Genomic DNA, 19639 nt, shown 5'->3' on the forward strand with positions numbered 1-19639 from the left:
AGCACGAGGACAAGATAAGACACAGTGGACCCTTCTTAATCCCCTTTAGTAAAGAAGTACCAAAATGTCCACCTCGCCACCCTTGTCGACACTGTTAACGCCAGTGATTACGTAAGCCTAAACAGTGATAAAAAATTCAGAGGTTTCCACATCCATTGTAAATAGTGTACCCTGGGCCCCCACAAACATTTTCGGAGCACAGAATTCACTTCACCGTAGCCTGTATCTATGCCATAATGAAATGGCACACTTATCACTTCCCTGGGATGCCACCATGCTGTACCCATGAAATCCAGGGCGAGTGCCGAATGCGTGAGGGGACATGCCATATTTTCAATTCTTCCGCGCCCTCGATGCTTTCGCAGTCACATGTGCTGGCAACCAGGCGGGCTCAGGATCCTAAAATTTTAATTTCCATGCGCCGTATTCACGTCCTGTAGAAATCACAGACAGTCACACATATACGGGTTCCCGAAGTCATATTGGTCAAAATAATTAATGAAGCTTGACGTTCGCTTGAGGGAACCTTTAATATGCATGATACACAAGTACATTTGTAATCAATCTTGACTAAAGCACTCGAATGGCATGATATGGATTTAACAGCGCTATGCGTGTTTGTTTGCCACTCACCTTGTCCCGCCTTTCGGGCTGTTTCGTTCAAAGATTACAATTAAATTTATCAGCTTTCCGGTTGGAGAAACGCCTTCACTTTTTACACATGAAAATAGAATATCCGAACGACAAAACGGTGAGCTAGATGGTTGCGACTCATAAAAAAAGAAAAACGTTACGTTTGTGGCATTGGCATTCTGTTTCCTTCTTCTTGTGTCCCTGTCTGCACGCCTAGCCTTTTTCTAGCATAAAAATATAATAATAATAGTTACAATAATAATAATATAAAACAACAATAATTAATATTATTATTATTATTATCGGCCTTTATTTATGTGTGATACAGGGCGAGGGCCTCTCCCAACGATCTCAACTTACCCCTGCCTTGTGTTAACTGATTCCAACTTGCGCCTGCCAATTTTCAAATTTCATCACTCCGCATAAAGTTCTGCCATCCGTGACTGCAGTTGCTTTCCCTTGGTACCCATTCTGTTAATTTAATCGTTCACTATAGTTATTTATACTACACCCTACATGGCGTATGATAATGTAATGTTGAAGCCTAAATATGCAAGTGAAATCTAAAAATAACGTTTAAAAAGTGCGATTTCACGACTTGCCTCTCTTCTTCAGTCACGGTATATGCATTTGTGTACGAGATTTGCATTTACCAGTTTTGTCCAGTAGTGGCAATTAAAAAAAAAACATGGTCGTTGATGTGCGGGTGAACCCTTTGCTTACCCAATGTAACTTCAGTTTACTTTCAGGCTGCAGAATAACTGCTGCACATTGCCATGTTGGACAGGATGTTTGACGTGCCATGTCTCATTGGCAGTGATCTTTCTTCCTTACAATGACTGACTGTTCACTGCAGCCTCCTGCTGTCCCGATCTCTGTTGCGGCTACAATACAGCTGTAGTAATACAGGATGCTATCTCGGTCAGCGGCAGCTCTTGCGTTCCGGCCAGTGCCTGGGCCTTCATCGACGCCGGCCAAGCCCGTGGTCTCAGCTGTTTTCATGGTGAAGTACGGGGCTTCTGTCCCAGGCCAGCAATCCGGGGCACCTCCACAGTGTCCTGGGATTCCTTGAGTCATGTCCTGGGCCTACCGTGTTTGCCGGAACTCCTACTTCGTGAGCAAGTGTGCTGGCGTGCGTTCCAGCCAACTGAGCCTAGAGACTGCTCGAACAGACTATGTTCGACCAGCCGCGAGTCACCAGGACTCAGGACTCAGGTTTCATTATCAGAGAATTATAGTGGAACCACACGGATCGACTTTTGTGCATGAACAGTGCTATGTGTGTAACATCAGCGTCCTCGTCACCATATATTTTTCCGTCTTTATTATCCGCGTCTTTCCGCTTTGTCTAAAGCTTGGTCGCTGACGTTTCCCATCACAATTACTCTGCGGCACCTACTACAAGAGTGCTGAAGGTGCATGCACTCTGAAATATTTATCAGCATGACACCAGTGAACGAATGAATAAGTTCCAAGATGCCGCAAGACCTGCATTGTCTGCTAGTTTTCTCGCTAGGTTAGCAGACAGAAGTGCCTTGCCCTTTTGTCACCTAAGGGAATGATGATGATGACTTTTACTGGCATCCTCTTCGAAATAGAGCGGTGAGAAATAATCAGTTAGGCTGCTTGAGTTGATCCCGTTTTATGTACATCTGCTGCAGTCTAGCATTTCTCCTATATGTCCTTGAGCCTTTCTTTCCCAATTAAAACCTCTGTCTCCACTTTTACAGATTCCACTCGCGACTATGGCTCTATCAATTATTTACCTGCTTTTTTTTCACCAGTACTCTAAACTTATCTTGCTTATCTCGACAGCTGACCAGTCGATCCGCTTTGAACTGCAGCGCTTCTAGAAGGCGGACGTTTCCTACAAGGTCTTGCTGGGTGAATATTGCGGTATGGCATTACGATGTGCCGAGTTGTTTCCGGACTTCTGCTGCAGTGGACTCGTGCCTCATCCATTTGCGATTACTGGCTCTGGTATATTTTTGACCACAGGTAGCCAGCTCAGGCATCAAAGGTACAGCGCTTTCTGTGTTATACAGATTTCCCATCCTTATTCCTTTATTGCAAGTGAAACCGCGACCGGCCCGCCGATGCACGCGGGCAGCCTGCCTAATTTAAGGGCGAATATCAAGCCCGCATGCTGATGGGAAGGATGGAGATACTCACCAACTCTGGCTCTGCAGCAGCTGCAGGACGCCCACCTGGCCTAAAACGACTAGAAGCAACTGGAGAAGCAGCGAGGACAGGTTTGCCGCAGTCAGCAGGCTCCGCGAGGGTCTTGCCACGCTCAGGTCGGCGCATGGCTCCGCGTAGCTCACTGCACCACGCCGTTACCGTGTCTCAGTCACCAAAACACGAGGGATGTGGTTTTGACCGGGGTCAGTATGTTCTGCTTGGCTGGGGCGATATACTTAGATGGGACAGTCCGACATCTTTTTTACCAGACGTCATGAGACAATATTGAAAGAAAAATAATAATAATAAAACGCTAGAAATATAAATATATTAATTTTTTTAAATTTTGTTTTGCAACAAAAATGTGAGAAAGGTGTAGGCAGGGAGGCGTACATACAGCTTGCCTGGCCTCCTCGTGTACACATGAGGCAACAACAGCGGTAGTTTACAGGCAGGACAAATTTTTAAAAAGAGAAGTGTGAGAAATATGAATATACGCAGCAAACACAGATAGACAAGGTACTGCAAAATATAAAGCGCGTAAACAAAAACATGCACGCACACGCACGGTAACTGTAAAACTATATTTTTTGACCTCGTTGAGCATAAGACTACACATATGTGCGTTTTGTTCGTAGAGTAATTTGTTTAGTACTGAAGGCAAGGTATGATTAACCATTTGATGTCCATACTTTGTCAGAGATTTTTTTTTACTAACCATGGTTCAGGATGTCGAGTACTGTACGCTGAGAAGTTATCTCAAAATTTCGCCGGCCTAGATAATAAGTTGTCCTTATTAATTAGTCCGAGTTTGAAAGAACAGCAGACTTCGTAATACGTAAATGTTATCTAATTATATTGTGATCTTACAATTATTCAGCCGTGTTTACGCAGCCTTCGAAATCATCCACACCATTCTCTTCGGTGGAACTGTCAGTTTAGTTATATTTTCTGCAGTAGTTGTGGCCCATACCGGAATTCTATAATTGACCAGATACGGAAAAGGCGGATTGTACAAAACAAAGTTTGCTGATTCGGGAAGATAACCGCAGTGACGATGCATAATACCAGTAATTCATGATAATTTTCGCATGAAACAGCCAAACAAACATTTGTAGCTCAAGCGCACACAGTATTGCTTATTATGTATAGTTTGAGAAACCGTTAGACAATATTTGTACAGGTATGTTTATCTCTGTATACATTCTTTACACAAATATGTAACCGGTGAGTTATCCAACAGTGCAGTTAATTAAGTGGGGCATAACTTATGCAGTCAGCTGCCTTAGTCATTATACCATGTGGCCCAGGCAACTTGCGCCAAAAAAAAATACATGTGCCACGTCGATTGACACAACCAAGATCATGTCGTTTGCAGTGGCTTGAAGCCAGTCGGACTATATTTTTGTATTTCGCCCAATTGTATAATAAGTAATTAATTAATCAACTTCCGAAATTATATATTCAGAGCAACCTTGCCACTGATAAAACTGTAGACCACAGAAAAGTGCCGCGCGACGACACACGCGGCACTTTTTGCTACTGTGCACTATGAGGAGTAGAGGCTACTGCAGATATAGTGCAGAACATTGCAGAGCGCGATATCGTCTTCACAGACAAGAACGAGTCAGTATTCTTCAGTGTCTTCATCAAAACATTTTGGTATGGGACTAAAGACGCTCGGCAGTATTCTTAATATCGTGATCATTTTAATTTTCCGTAAGGTTCTTGCGCTACGTCACCGCAGTGTTTACACGCGAAAATGATGGAAGGTGTGTTTGTTGAACCTCAGTACCACGTGGTCTGAACGTAGCTAGAAACAGGTGTAAAAAAGTAAGACCCTTTTCCTATGTGACGGGAACTAACAATCACTGCACACACGCGAGAGAGGAACAACTGGAAACAATTATGACACAGCATTACTTACTTGTAATAGCAAGAGAAGTGATCACAAATAAGTCGACGTAGAGAAACATGGGGTCTGAAAAATTTGTTTGCACCTGCACAAAGAAAATCAGAGTTAATAGAACAGGTAGCTGTAAATCCCCAAGGTTGTCACAAGATGTTTATGGGACGTCGAGAAGCGGTTGCAGAAATTAAAGCAGAAAGGAATGAGTGGTACTGCCAAGCCTGCTGGCATCGTGACAGAAATCGTGCAATATAGCATGCAAACCCGAGTTCTTCCAGAATGTGGTACTGGGGCAGTGGAGAGGATATTAAAATACCTCGTCGTTAACTATGGTGCATGATAGTTGGGACAAGCAAGCCTTTATCGCATGCTTGTTGCACTGATGTAAATACTCTTCTGGTCTTATCAAAACGTTCGATTCTATATTACACGTTTATGCTTTGAACGTCTACCTAACCTGCTGCTCCGGGGTGTAAAACCACGCATGAAAACTTTTCAACGCGCTGAACCGAGCTGGATGCGTCGGCCGGCACTATATATATACGCGGCCTTTACAAAATAGATTGTTCTGTTGTTCTTATACATTTTTCCACACGAAGGCAGATAAATAAAAAAATTTCAAAGTGCCGTCAGAAATGTACGAGCATACTACACCAGAACAAACAAACGGAAACACGTGGGACGCCCACATACACCACCCGGATTCTAGCAGACGACATGCGCAAGTACTGGCCCTGACGTCACGGGAGCGGCAGTCGCAGCCGACCTGTGAGCCGCGCTCGGGGATAATACCGTGCCTCGTTGGCAGCGCCCCTTTGAGAGGCCGTACTATCGAGGCACCCTGTGATAGCACTGTGAGACGTTTGGTAGCTGCTTGGGCGCTGCTTCTACCACGCAGCCGCAGCTGCCTCACGTGCTGCCAACATGTTGACCCTGAGTGTAGTTATAACGCCAAACGAGGAGATACAGCGCAATGCTAAGCCTTGCTACCGCTGCGAACACTTCGCCCTTCGGGGCGAAACTGCGCTTTTCCCCCCTTTCTTCAAATCATTCCGATCGCAATTTACATAGCGTATTTGTAATTTTCATCAAATGTTAATCTGTTGCTTGGTACTTACATTGTAGAGGAGTATGACGGAGAGGAATTGAATGACGCTGTACAGAGAAATGAACTGGAACATGGAGAAAGACGTAGCCAGAGCACACCTGCCTTCCCTAAAATGAAAAAAAAAATCAGAGAGAGAACGACCGCATTGAAGTCAGTAATAACAAGGCTGAAAGCTTGTTGCTTAGATAGCGGCTCTTGTGTAAAAAAGCATCCAAAGCTTTACGTGCGGTCTGAGCTTGTGAGTCCACCTTCACTGAAACGGTATCGTATCGTTCCTGTTCCGTGCTGTCTAATCCTTCTGATCGTGGCCCATGGATTGCCGAGTTTAGCGCACATGCATTTCTGCGTTGCAGCGGGTATATCACAAACACTACCGCAGCACCAGAGCGCTATATTTCTCTTTTCAATACTTTGTCAAAAAAAAGAGAAAAATAATCAGTGCCCGTGTGGAAAAAACACGTGTGTCAATGGCCCTGAAAGTCATTGACGAGGCACTGGCAAACTTCATACAGAAAAAAAGAAAAAAAAGGCGGGGCACACATGCGCATAATGAGGCAGAGTTATGAAATATTTTGGAACAGGCCATTTCAAATTAAATTAACTTTCAGCTGCATTCCGTCAAACTAGGCCGATATGCCGCTGTTTCAGAGTTCCATGTTTGATTGATGACAAAAGACACCTGTCCCGCGCCTCCACCAAATATGTTAGCAGTATCTATTTACAAATCTGGCAGGCGCTCCGCGCACGGGTTTGTACCTATCTGCCACGCCTAGCACGCCACCCAGGGTGATTACCCCTCTTTCTCTTTATTCCTCTACCCCCCCTCTCTCCCCTTTTTTCAAGTGCAAATAAAGATTATTATTATTATTATTATTATTATTATTATTATTATTATTAACTGCTTATAATTATTGCGCCATCACTGAGACAAGGCAAACGCCATGACTACGTCTTGGCCCAAGCTAAATGTTAAAAATGTTATCATTTCAGGAAGCTGCGAAACCATCATCTTTAGCCCCGTGGCATTACACTATAGTGCCATGGTTCCGTTCCTGTAGTTTTCTTTCTTTATTATTTCGCTGTATTCTGCTATTTTTCCTAAAGTATCAGTATGGAGACCAGCAAGTGCTCGTTCCTTCCGCCCGTTCTTACTTCGAAGTCTTAAGGCTTGATTTCTGCAGTTAAATACATTTAAAAGGACAGAAAGATGTGCTAGTTGACGAGGAATCATGGTCTTAAAATGCAAACATTGAGAACACACACAAAAGAACAATGAGGATAACACAAACGCCGATTATGAACCTATGGTTCACACAAACACGCAAAAAATAACGGGCAAGGTTGCACTCGGTCGTGCAAAGCTTAGGCAGAGCGAAAGTGTCAATCCTCAAGTCTTACTGGCTGCTAGTGCTAGGTATTAACTTGGTTTAACTTAACTATGCACGTAGGGAAGGTATTCTCGAGCGATCATTTTCGGAGGTACCTTGCCTTCCGCGACATTTCGCGTGACTAGCGCTGCACGCGTCGGCGCCTACGAGCGACAGCGTTCCTGGCACGTCACAAACGGAGGCGGGCTAACCAAGGTTGGCACAGTGCCAAGAACGCTGTAGCTTGCCAACGCCGAACGCGTTGGAGGCTAGCCGCTCGATATCTAGCGGAAGTTCACACGACTAGGCACCGCCCCTTTTATGGCAAACTTCGAGGCCAAGCGCATGCACACTGGGTAAAAGCTATGCACAGTGTACGGGCGTTGCGCAGTAGATGATACGCCGGGATGACGTCACGGTGCATGCGCAGTAGGGTCCAACTGGCGGGAGCTCGGCGGAGCCGTGTCTGTGTCGGGTGAAGCAAGCGCGCACTTGCGCCCGTGGTTACTAGGCAACGTGAAGTGACGTCAACGCTACTGCTTCGGCGCATGCGCGGCTAGGCGGCGCGCAGCTGTGGCTTGATTGCTGCTAGGCAACGGCGTGGAGTCTTCTACGGACTTCGGACGTTTCTCCTCCAGCTTTAACAGCTTCACAGTTAAAAAAAAAACTACGCATGTTCTGGGAACCAACTTTAAGTATCTTCGCTTTAGACAACACACTGCATTGCCCCCTCTTTTCTGTATTTATTAGGTGGTGTCAAAACAGGTACTTTCGGCGCCCGCAGTACGGCAAAAGCTCGGCGCTTGAGGTGAGGGTGCGACCGACTGTTGAGCAGTAGTGCACCGCCATCCCGGCCACCATGCAAAATTTAATGACCACTAACAACTTAGTTGCAGGGCTATGAAGCTGATTCCAAACTACTAGGAAGCCGAGTGAGTGCGATGCGACACCACCTATTTATTTATTTATTTATTTATTTATTTTATTTTTATTTACAGAATACTGCAGGCCTGAAAGAGGTCACAAGCAAGAAGGGCAAATGTACATAAAAATATACCCAAGCAACGCGTGCAAATATCAGTACATAACAAGATCATATACCTAGCACCAAAGAGAAGTAATAAATGTGAAAGCAGAAAAATGAAAAGGAAAAAGGCACGAAACGTACAAATATTAGCAAATAGCAACATCAAGTGCAGGGCAATGAAGCGTAGCAACACATTGATATATAGATTTGTTTACGCACTTGAAACACAACCAAATTGTAAAAAGGCTGTCACATACGCGTATACACAAAAAAAAAAAAACATTTTACGAGGCCGTTACTGCAGCTGACGGGACACGGAATACCAAACATAGGAAAACACACAACTGTTTAAGAAGAACAGATCGGAAACATTTTCTAACGTTAGACCATGGCCTCCGAGATTGCGCTCTGACAGGTTTTATTCCGACAGTGCTATTCCGCATGCTCCCCAGCAATAAAATGTAATGCTGCGGTGTGCCCGGCTACCCCTAGAGGGCTCCGAGGGCTACGGGGCACGCGGAGGCGGCCGTAGAAGGCAGACGGCGCGAGATGTCAACGTGCGCATTGCCGAGCTCTTTTCACGTGTTGCGCAAGATTTTCACAGGATATATCCTAGGCAATTTTTACTTTTCATTTCAATTGCACTTTTTCTGTTGACTGTATTGATCTTACACGATATTACGCTGTGCGTATAAAGCATTTTTTGCGTTGACGCTCTTTTCTTACCTCGGCGAATAGCGCTTGTTTTATGTTGATGTTACCGTAGTTTTCCCCTAATCCAATGCCTTCCCGAAGGCCTGTAAGGTATTCATAAATAAACGTATTTTCCTAAAATAAATAAAATAAAATAAATATGCCGAAATCTAGCACAAGACAGGTCGCAGGGAGAGGCCTTCGTCCTGCAGTGGCCATAAATATAGGCTGATGATGATGATGATGCCGAAAGCAGACGCGCGGATAAGATGAGATACACGGATGAGAGACACACGGCTTGTTGTGTTTGGTGGTAATTATCATATTTTAATCATTCTGTTTAAAGTTATGATAATGCCTGCTTGGGCGTTAGCTGCAATACAATAATAAACGAGTAAATAATTGCATATTTATCATCTCATGCTTCGCGCACAATTTCTCGCACCATCCGGCCTTGAAACTGCGGCACGCATCAGGCAATGATATGCAAACGTACGCAGCAGATCACATGGACTTTCTTTAATCCGCCATAAAACCTTTAAGTTTACAGCGTCTTAGCTAAAACATTAATTGTGTCTTTGCACTTTCAATGAAACTTCCCCTTGAATATTTAGCTAGCACACTTATTCCAGGGAAAAAGTAGAAATTATGGTGTTTACATGCCAAAACCACGATGTGATTGTGAGACACGCTGTAGTGGGGGCCTCCAGAATAATTTGAACCACCTGGGGTTCTTTAACGTGCACCTGAATCCAAGTAGACGGGTGTTTTCGCATTTCGCCGCCATCGAAACGCGGTCTCATGGTCGGAATTTGATGCTGCGACCTCGTGCTTAGCGGCTACTTATTCCTGCGAGTTAGGTTTGTTCGTTGGCTAAAACAGCCAACACTAAATATGTAGTTCAAGAAGTCGATGAAAAGGGCTAGTTGGTGGCTGTTCATGCTTTCTACCCGTCTCATGACAAAGTCTTGCAGAGATATACCACTTATACATACCCGCGTAAATGTCATGGAAGTATGTGAGTACAAAAAGCGCATTTGAGAATCAATAGCCGCCAGCATGCGCTTAGCCCCTCGTACACCTTCGGTCGTCATTTCCTAATCCTTAAGGCACCATATATAGCAGTGCACAATCCTGTTTTCCTCGCCTCATCCAAGCAGCAGCAACACTACGAGACCGCGCGAAGCCCTGCTCGACGCATGAAAAGGATGGATGGATGGATGGATGCTAGGAGCGTTGCCTTTGGAACGGGGCGGTGGGTTGCGCCACCAAGCTCGTTGTTATATTACCTAATGTCCTACCTGTCATCAAAAAAGAAAAAAAAAGAACACGAAGAATTTCTATCACCAAACTTTCTGAGCCCCGAGTGGTAAAAACCCTTCGAGTGTGAGCGCCGCGGTGCGGAGGACTCGGCCATGCCTACCAATGAGCTTACGCTCTCTCCGTGCAGCAGCGCCTTTGTAGACGCACGGGCACAAGCCTGTGACCGCCTCTGACGAAACGTAGCTGATGAACGCTTGACTGTAAATGTGCAAGGTGTGAACTGTGAACTTCTCTCTTCCTTCTCTTTCAATTCCCTTCTCCCCCTTCCCCAGTGCAGGGTAGCCTACCGGGCTCAGCCTGGTTAACCTCCCTGCCTTTCCCTTATGACTTTTCTCTCTCTTCTCTCTCCGTGCGAATGGGACGGCCGGAGCAAAACTTGCCAGCGCGCGCAATTCTCCGAGGCCTTGGTTAGGCATTTCGCGAATTATTTGTCAGTGAAGACAACTGGCTTCGCATGCGCTACACCATCTCATGATGCATGTCATTCGTCTCCCGCAGTTTTAAAGTGTATATATAGATACATATATAACGCCAATGTGAAACGAAAAATTATTGAAAGACAGAGAAGCCGCAGAAACGTGCAACGCCTGGTTAGTTGGCTAATGTCCTTTGATGGTAAAAACAGCGCGAGAATGACGTCAGACAGGAGAACCTAAAAGAACAAACACCATGAAGCGCAGTTTGGTGTGTGTTCTTTTATTTAAAGGTATGAGCTCTCTGACTATATCGGCCGTTTTCGTGGTTCGTCTATGGTCGGACTCAGCAAGGCAAACGTTCATTATTTCGCTATTTCGTTCAGGAAATTCACTGATATTGAGGGCCATCGTCGATGGTTTCTGCGCAATTTTATTGTCTTCTTTCTGTCACTGTTCTTGCGCTGTTGTTTTTTCCTTCAAACGAGGGAAAGTGATTTGCCAGTGAAATACCCTCGACATCGCAGCTCACCTGATGAGAGTCGGCACACAAGCCACGCTGGGAAGCCTTGAGGTGAAAGGAGCCGCAACGGAGGCCTCGGCTTCCGACAAGGAGATGCCCACATCTGCCGCCTTCAGAGCCTGAGCGTTGTGGGGTTTATAACTTTTGATGAAGGTTGAAACAGAGCTGTAGAAGAACCGGTAAGCCGTTCGCATCTATACTACTGCATTTAAGTAGCGACCTCCGGATGAAAAAGCACAGCTACAAGGTAGTGCGCTAACTTTCCACTTTATGTCGCAAATTCCATCTTTTTTTTTCTTTTTTTTTACAGCGGAAAAAAAAAAACAACATGCGGAACCAGTTAGAAGGGCTTCATGCCCTCTCGGCAACTATTTCCGATTCATTTGATATTGCACCTCAAAAGTGTGCGGAGGTCTCTGCGAGCACCGAATCGCTTCTGCTAAGACGCTGCTGAAGAGAAAGTTCACTTCATATTATAAATATTTTCAATACTTTATTTAAACATTACCCTTCATTTGAAAGCAGTGGTAATAGGGCAATTCTTGTGTCCTTTCATGCTTGCAGCTTGACTTTCCTTGACTCGTTATAGGGGTTATATGCCGTACTTAATTGTTGCGCCATTTTTTTGCAGCTCCCTCCGTCTCCAAAAGCTATGCTTATTCTTCTTTTGCATTATATTTTATTTCTCATTTTTGCCGTACATTATTTTCCTAGTTGAACCATTCATGAATGGCGAAGAAGAAAAAAAAAATGAATGAAGAAGCTAGTGGTCAGATTGGCACAGATATAGGGCTGTATTTCTGTACTATTTGATGCAGAAATGTCGAAGTACTTACGCCGCAGTCATTGGCACCGTCACCGCACATTGCGACCGCATATCTGAAAAATTGAATGGTGTAATATTTGTTTGCCGGCACATTCTTCCCAGTGATTGCAGAAGAAGCGCTAACGCTTGCCTTCACAAGAACGCGTCAATTAATAGCATCACCGGGATCGGTCGAGTTACGTATCATCGTCGCCAAATGGAGGCACCGTCAGATTACTTCATTAGCGCTCGCTACAGAGCTAGTAATGCGGTTAGTACCGATGAGATACTTGACACACTTTCCTGTGTCATATTCCCGCCAACTTGGGTCACTGGCTATTCCATAGTCTAACAGAGAAAGACTCGGGCTGCCGCTCTGGGGCAAAACAACCGTCAGACCAACTTCGGTCGCCGGGTATGGACACAGGGTGCGTGCCGCTCTTCAATGACAAAAGCATTTCTCCGGTGTTTGGCGGAATGAAAGCCATGCCATGCACCTTGTCCGAATATATACTGTATATTCACATGCGCACCACGCGTTGCCGCGGTGCCGCTAGATGGCTCGGCGTGTCCGGTGGGCATAAAGTCACTGGAACCTGGAAAGTACCGCAACCGCCGGAGCGCGCGCAGCCAACACTGCGCTGTTGTTGCCAGATTTGGTCCAACGCGTCTCTCGGGCGGCAGCAGCTCAGGTATGTAGCTTCGCTTTGAACGGTTTATATTATTGACAGATTTCATCGTCCTTAACATAAAAAATGAAATGGTGCATCTTCTATGCGTGCGAAGCACTACAGGTAAAATAAGTACGATCAGAAGATTTTTTTACAGGCGCCAAATTGCATGCAGCGAGGCCAGCGAAAAGACGGGCGCTCGAGCCTTTCGTTTGTTGTCCTTCCCGATAAGTTCTGTGTTCGTTGGGAAGCTATTCAAGGCATATACTAAATTGCTTAATTGCATAATTAAGCAACATTACTGGTGTTTTAAGCATTTTATACGTCGCAGGCTTGGTGAATGTCGGGTTTGTTTACATTGACTGTTTTACCCTCGTAGCTAACTTGAAGCTATTTGACGCGCTGCAAAAAAACGCGAGCAGCTCTTCCTCGGGTTTTCTAGACTTGGTATAGTGAAGACCGGCACGATGGTTGTCACAATGGGCTCTGTCAAATCCACAAGCAAAACCGTATTTTGCTTAGCTAGACACGATATAAATTACATGTACTCGGAAATTGAATTAAAGGGAAACTGAGACGTCCACCCAAATGTAGCAATTTGCGACAATGGAAACCCAACCGGGTTCCTCGAAAGAGAGCCTCGCAGTTGAAGAAAAATTCGTCCTGGTCCGGGACTCGATCCCGGGACCACCGCCTTTCCGGGGCAGCCGCTCTACCATTGAAGCATTCAACTGCACGCCCCTCGTTCTAAATGCAAAACGAACCCGATGCTCGTGTGTCAGAGGATTTTTTTAGGCTGACTAGGAATCAAGTGTTGCCACGCATCGTTTATAAGCGTGGATCTAATAGCTTTCGAACGTGGCTACTGATTTACCACGCTCGAAACAATCGATACAGATCGACTTCGACGAAGATAAACGGTGCCTGACTGCAGTATACAAAGAAATATATGCTAAAACAGAGTTGTCTAGGTCGCATTCCCATTGATTTAAGCAGCAATAAACAGCAACACACGAGAAAATGTATATTTTAATAATCGACATTGACAGGTCGATAGATATTTATTGCAGTGGTTTTCTCACTACATTACGGTATTTTTTACGCAGCCGCCTGCATTCCGGTGCTCTTCGAGTGGCATTTTGGTCAGTTCTGCATATTCCTGAGCATCTCCTCGCGTTGTTTGCGCAAGGCAAACCGCTGTCTACAAAGCAAACGCGTCACTCTAAGAAGCTTTTCGATCACATTATGGCATTTACGCAGTTCGATGATACCGCAAAGTCTCTCATGATATCGCAAAGCTTTGCGATATCATGAAGTCCACCTAGTGGGAGTGAAATTGTCCCGCATTATTCTGTGCAGCCTGATAGCACAGTGCTTACTGTCGCTCTTTCCGTTTAATTGGTTTCGCGAAAAGCGCTTTCCCGGGCGGCCGGTTTGTTTTAAGCCTACGAAAGTTACATATGCCCTAAATGACCTCGTCGATGGCTCAAACGCGCAGCGCGTGCGAGTGATGCCTTTGTCTGCTTGTCCGCTCCGGCGCGGCGTGGACCATTTATGACGGAAAGTGATCACCTGACTGCAACTGACCAATCGGCGGCGCGGCGGCGAAGAGAAAAGGGTTGCGGTACTTTCCAGGTTCCAGTGACTTAAGGTGCATGGGAAGCGTGACAGAACAGCCAGGTCATGAACATACGTGGTCTCCTACGTGACGCGTTTTGGCATTGTCACTATGGCTTGTCACTACCGCGGTGTTAGAAATACAGGTGGAACGACGGAGCGCCGCCGCCGTGCACTCGTTGCGTCGAACTTCGGTACCTCCGCTCCATCACGCCGCGAGATGGCAGGAGCGGTTGCGTGGCCGACAGCTGGGCGAGCCGGCCCCTATTGCGCATTTGTGGACGAGCGGTCGCTCGTCGAAGCAGTTGTCGCCACTTTGCGCCCTTGTTTTCATTCTTTGTGTGCGGACCGCCTGAAGATATGGCGCCATGCGATTGCGCGCAAGGACCGCGTGCTGCAGTCGACTGACTACGTGTGCGAGAAGCACTTCGAGCCGAGGTACGTGACGAAGATGTAGGAAGCAGTTTTCAAAGGACTCGTTCTTGTGAGTGCACCGCGAAAGGCGGCTCTGGCAAAAGACGCCGTGCCGACGAAGTTTCCCGACTGCCCTGATCATTTGACAAAGACAGAAAAAAAGACAGGCGCCTGCGGACCGTTCGCACCCTCCTCCCACCAAACGTAGCCGTGTCAGACAGGAAATTTTTCTCTCCGTGCTAGAGCTACGCTTGTAACAATGAGAATGTTTTTGGTTTATATTTGTCTAACTAGGTAAGCATTACTTCAACAAACAGAACTAACTGCTGTCGTATATCAACGCGACGTCACTGTCATATGTCAATATTGACTCGTATACATGTTTATTCTTTCACCGGTGACCACTTTTCACCGGCTGTTAGACGTTATCGCTAGGCACAGGACGCGCCTGCATGTATCGGAAGTTTCTCGAACGTTATCGATGCTTCTGTCCGTTGTCTCTTATCACCGACGCTAATGTAATCTGATTTTATGAGCGACGCGAATTGTCTAGAACTTCCTGGAAGACACGCGGGTACCAGGGATTAATCTGGAACCTTCGATGACTGATGTATAAAAGCCGATGCGTTTCGCCGCTGATCAGATTTTCGACGATCGCCGACTGTGTTCGCCGCTTTCGTTGTGCTTCGAGTATAGCTTGCTTTTGTGGGCACAGGTTCGCCCAATAAAGAATCAGTTTCGTCATACACAGTTTTACGACTGTTTACTTCAGCGTCACTACTACGTAACGTCTGGTGGAGGTGCACAATTTCACATGTCCGATTGCGAAGGCATCCTCCTATCGCGAACCTTCTAGGTGGGTAACTGAACATATTCAACAGATATCTACAACAGTATCGTCAAAATGTCGTATTTGTTCGCCATTTTTATGTTGTTGCGCTCGTTATAGCGTGAAGGCTGACTTTTTAATTTATTTCGAGCGGCGTTCGCGGCCCCGCAGCGACCATGCATGATACCTCGCCTCGGCCACGGGTACTGTGGCGCCATCTCGGGCCCTCTGCACAAAACGCGGACCGAAGTTCTCTCTTCCCGGAGGCGCCGTTCGTACACCTAATATACTTCTAACACCGTGGTCGCTACATTGCTTGAGTGCTCATCGCATTATCGTCGACAGTTATCGCTGGGTGGGTTCTGCCCAGAGTTTATTTTACAATCAGGCACTTTCAGCGTCTAACCGAGGAAGCACCAGTGATGGGGTGCTTTTCAAGAAGGTAGTTATCTCGGAAATTATGAAGCTGCGATAATGGAAAGCGAGGACTACATCAAGAGCAGGTCGGGGATGCCTCTCACTCGACGCACTCAAGGTCGAACTTCAAGTCAACCACTTTCTGTACAAAGGTGAGCATGATGGTTCAGCAAAATGCTTCTGCAGCAAATGTGCTGTATAGTAAAGCAATAAGCATTAATGAAGTAATTTTTCCACGAAATAAAGTACACACAAAAATCCGTATACTCACCCAATAGATTGGAGGTCTTCCACCAGCTCGACTTTCTGCTGGGGTGTCATCCTGGCAAAGACAACTCCATTTACAAGAAGCTGCCGGAAGAACAGAAAAGGTGCTGAATATCATCTTGATTGGCGGATTGATTGGACAACGCAAAAGAAGTGCGATTTTGACCATCCTGCAGGATGGTCACCGAAATGGTCACTTTTATGACCTAATTCGAGCACAACACGCTTTCTCTACAGGTGACCGCAAGTTTCACGCACGTGATGTCTCTAAAGAACTTAGTCAATGGCCAACTTACCTTCTCGTAAACATCAGGGAAGTGTGAACGTAATACTGAAAACGAGTGGCCATCCACTGCAAACTGCACCGCTTCCGTCCGTCCGTACGCAGCAGCAGGGCTCTGCAATGAGCAGTAGAATGAACACTTTCCAGTAGAAATGACAGTGATTGCGGCTGCGTTGCTTCTTCTTAGGTAAGCAAGAAAATTGATAAGGCCATTAACGTAGATTGCTGAAACAAACTGTAGATGTGGGAGGCGTGAAAGGAAATATGTTTGATATGCCTGCGCTGAACTCCATCAGCTCGAAAAAAATTCCTGGTTGTCGCGGTGTCTACGTACGTGTATGATGAATAGCTCTGTAACAGTCGTAGCGTAAAAGAACCTTCCTTTTTAGCGCCGAGCAGAGGCAAGTACAACCCCTTGACTGAAGTGACCGGGGGACTCCAACAACGCTCCTCACCGAAGGAAGGTGGTGTTAGCCACTGGCGTATCTAGCGCTGCAAGTGCCTGAAGGTATAACTGCTTCATCTGAACTATACGTTAAATGTAGCCTGAACAGGTCCCGTATCGTTAAACGGGAGAGGCCATCTATAAAATGCTCTATTCAAGCGCTTTCTCTTTTTCTACCCGGCGACGGCGCTGGGATAAACTTGGTGGAGTCCAAAAGAAATGTCCCTGCTGCGATGTTTATGCGAGATGCAGCGTCATAGGAATTTCACATGAAAGCTGAAGGCTTGAAGAAATTACAGTGGGAATAGCGGGTGCCGAAAACAGCGATGCCGTACGTACTCTGAGTAGTATCACTAAAAGCATTGCGGGGATGGCCTGTGAGAGGATAGGGTAAAAATATCGTAATGCTTATTTATTCACAGAAGGCGTTCAAACGGACCTCCGAGGTGTAAGTGAGGGCTAGTGTGAAGCGCCGTTCAGTCACGTCTGTATTGACTGAACGGCGCTTCCTGTTAGACGGTTGCCATATTCCTTGTAACGGTGGGCCTGCACAGCTTGTAGATCTATATGTATACCCGTGGGTCTGGCTTCAATAAATCGGCTATTAGTTTTGCCTATGTTCGTCTCCCTTTCTGTTGTGCCGTCCCGTTGCGCGCTATTTCAAGCTTCTTCTCATGTGATGTTCGTCTTGCATGCTCATTTTGGCTTGGACGGCATGATGACGTCTTGTACTTGTAGTAGCTGGGAATGTCCACAGTAAACGAGATGTGTTCACCGGTTCGTCATTCTGATGGCAGAGGCTGCAGATACTGGGCGATTTGCTGTGTTCACTGGCAATTATATTTTGCTTCCACTTTTTCGTGACTTGAGGTGTTAGGGCTACACCGAAACGAAGCCTGCGTAGCATTACCTCATCTTTTCTCGTCAGCCTACGAGGCGTGAACTGAGCATGGAATAATTAGGGCGCGATTCTGAAGATGGGGGTGACTTTTTGGTGCTGGGAGTCCCAATTTGGTGGTCAGCAGTACAAGGGTTGCGAAAGGGCATGTTTTAATTGTAGGCTGTCTGGAGAGTAAGTTGGCTTCCATTGCTGAGCACGAGATCGCGGGATCGAATCCCGGCCGCGGCGGTCGCATTTTGATGGGGGCGAAATGCAAAAATGCCCGTGTGCTTGCGTTGTAGTGCACGTTAAAGAACTCCAGGTGGTCGAAATTCATGCGGAGCCCTCCACTACTACGTGCCTCATAATCAGAACTGGTTTTGGCACGTAAAACCCCAGAAAGAAGAAGAGAGTAAGTCGGCGGCATTGTTTCCGGGGATGGCGCTACGTATAGGAACCCACTCGATGGTGATTTTGCATTGGCGTTGTCGGTTGAACCTTCTGTAAGCCCGATAGCCTCACTGATGTTAATTAATGGAAGTACGATCATTTTTCTAGCGTCTCAAAACCATAAATGTATTCGCACTAAGGCCACAAACTATGCGGTTACATGACACTGAATTTTCCCACAACGTTAATGACCTTAATATATATATATTATATATGAAAGGCATTCCCGACATAGTACCACGTGACCGACTTCACACTGTTGTCCACTTTGACGCGTCCTAATGCTAACGCATAAGAAATTGGAAGTTTCACTTGAATGCGAAGCCTTGAAAGCGATAGCAAGGTTTAGGTTTGCGCTGAAGGCGTCTGAGATAGGTGGCGTTATGAGGAGCAGCGCCAATGGCATTGCAGGCGTCGCACTTCGATGGTGCACTAGATGAGACCGAAGGAAATCCATCGGCGTTGGTCAGCGCCCAAGGAAAAAAAAAGTGTACGGGCGATCATTTTGAAGTTCCTTTAAAAATTGACTGCAGCAGATCGCATCACTCTTGTCCTTCAGCGGTATAATTCCAAGAGGCGGACATTACTAGCACGAGAAATTGCAATGCATGTTGAACAAATGACGACATTGACTAATTCGCTTCCTATTTATTTGCTTTATGGCACATATTGCAGTTTATGAATTGTGGTTGGTGAGTTTGCTAGACGTATCCGCTTGAAATGAATTTCTGGGAGTACACCAGTTTCAAGATCATTTCCGAAAGTGTGGGACGAAATACATAGGCATTCCAGTTACTTTTGTGCTTCAATGCATAAGAGAGCGTTTTGTTAAAAAAAGTAAGCGGAACAACAGTTCTTTACGGCAAGTTTGATGGCGCATATCTACAAACTGGTGTCACTCTGGAATTTCATTCCAAGTGACCGCCTTGCAAACTCACCGGCTACAATTCCGAAATTGCAATTGCGAAAGTAAACAATTAATAAGTTAGTAATTTTCGTTATTTAGTTCAATATGTGTTTCGATATCTCGGGCATGTAATGTCCGCCTCTCTGACTAATCGAGCTCAAGGACTAGAATTATGTAATCTGCAACAGGCGAATTTTAAAGGAGCCCTAAACCACTTTTTATCGAAGTGAAGAAAGACACATTGACACGTATACATGTTTATCTTTCACTGGTGGCCGCTTTCCACTGGCTAACAAATGTTAAATGTTATCGCTCGGCCCAGCACGCGCCTGCATCGGAAGCTTCTCGAACGTTATCTATGCTTCTATCCGTCGTCTGTTGTCACCTACGTTCATGTAATCTGATTGTATGAGCGACGGGAATTGTCTAGAACTTTTTGGAAGACACGCGGGCACCAGGTATTACTCTGGAACCTTC

The 19639-nt window shown here is 45.9% G+C and overlaps 1 protein-coding gene across 2 annotated transcripts in view; it reads right to left on the reverse strand.

Moving 5' to 3' along the window:
• The window catches only part of LOC119445336 (polyamine-transporting ATPase 13A3), a 145243-nt gene that overhangs the window by 18506 nt on the left and 107098 nt on the right, over positions 1–19639 (reverse strand). For both annotated transcript variants that reach the window (XM_037709648.2, XM_049663215.1), the window contains exons 20-26: positions 16494–16595; positions 16202–16281; positions 12014–12056; positions 11187–11296; positions 5842–5938; positions 4742–4814; positions 2806–2956 (exon numbers count right to left, since the gene is read on the reverse strand). In XM_037709648.2, coding sequence (XP_037565576.1) covers positions 2806–2956; positions 4742–4814; positions 5842–5938; positions 11187–11296; positions 12014–12056; positions 16202–16281; positions 16494–16595 — 656 coding nt within the window. The remainder of the gene's footprint in view (positions 1–2805; positions 2957–4741; positions 4815–5841; positions 5939–11186; positions 11297–12013; positions 12057–16201; positions 16282–16493; positions 16596–19639) is intronic.

This window comes from Dermacentor silvarum, chromosome 3 (assembly GCF_013339745.2).
Source record: "Dermacentor silvarum isolate Dsil-2018 chromosome 3, BIME_Dsil_1.4, whole genome shotgun sequence".
In the NCBI taxonomy this organism is placed as follows: domain Eukaryota; kingdom Metazoa; phylum Arthropoda; class Arachnida; order Ixodida; family Ixodidae; genus Dermacentor; species Dermacentor silvarum.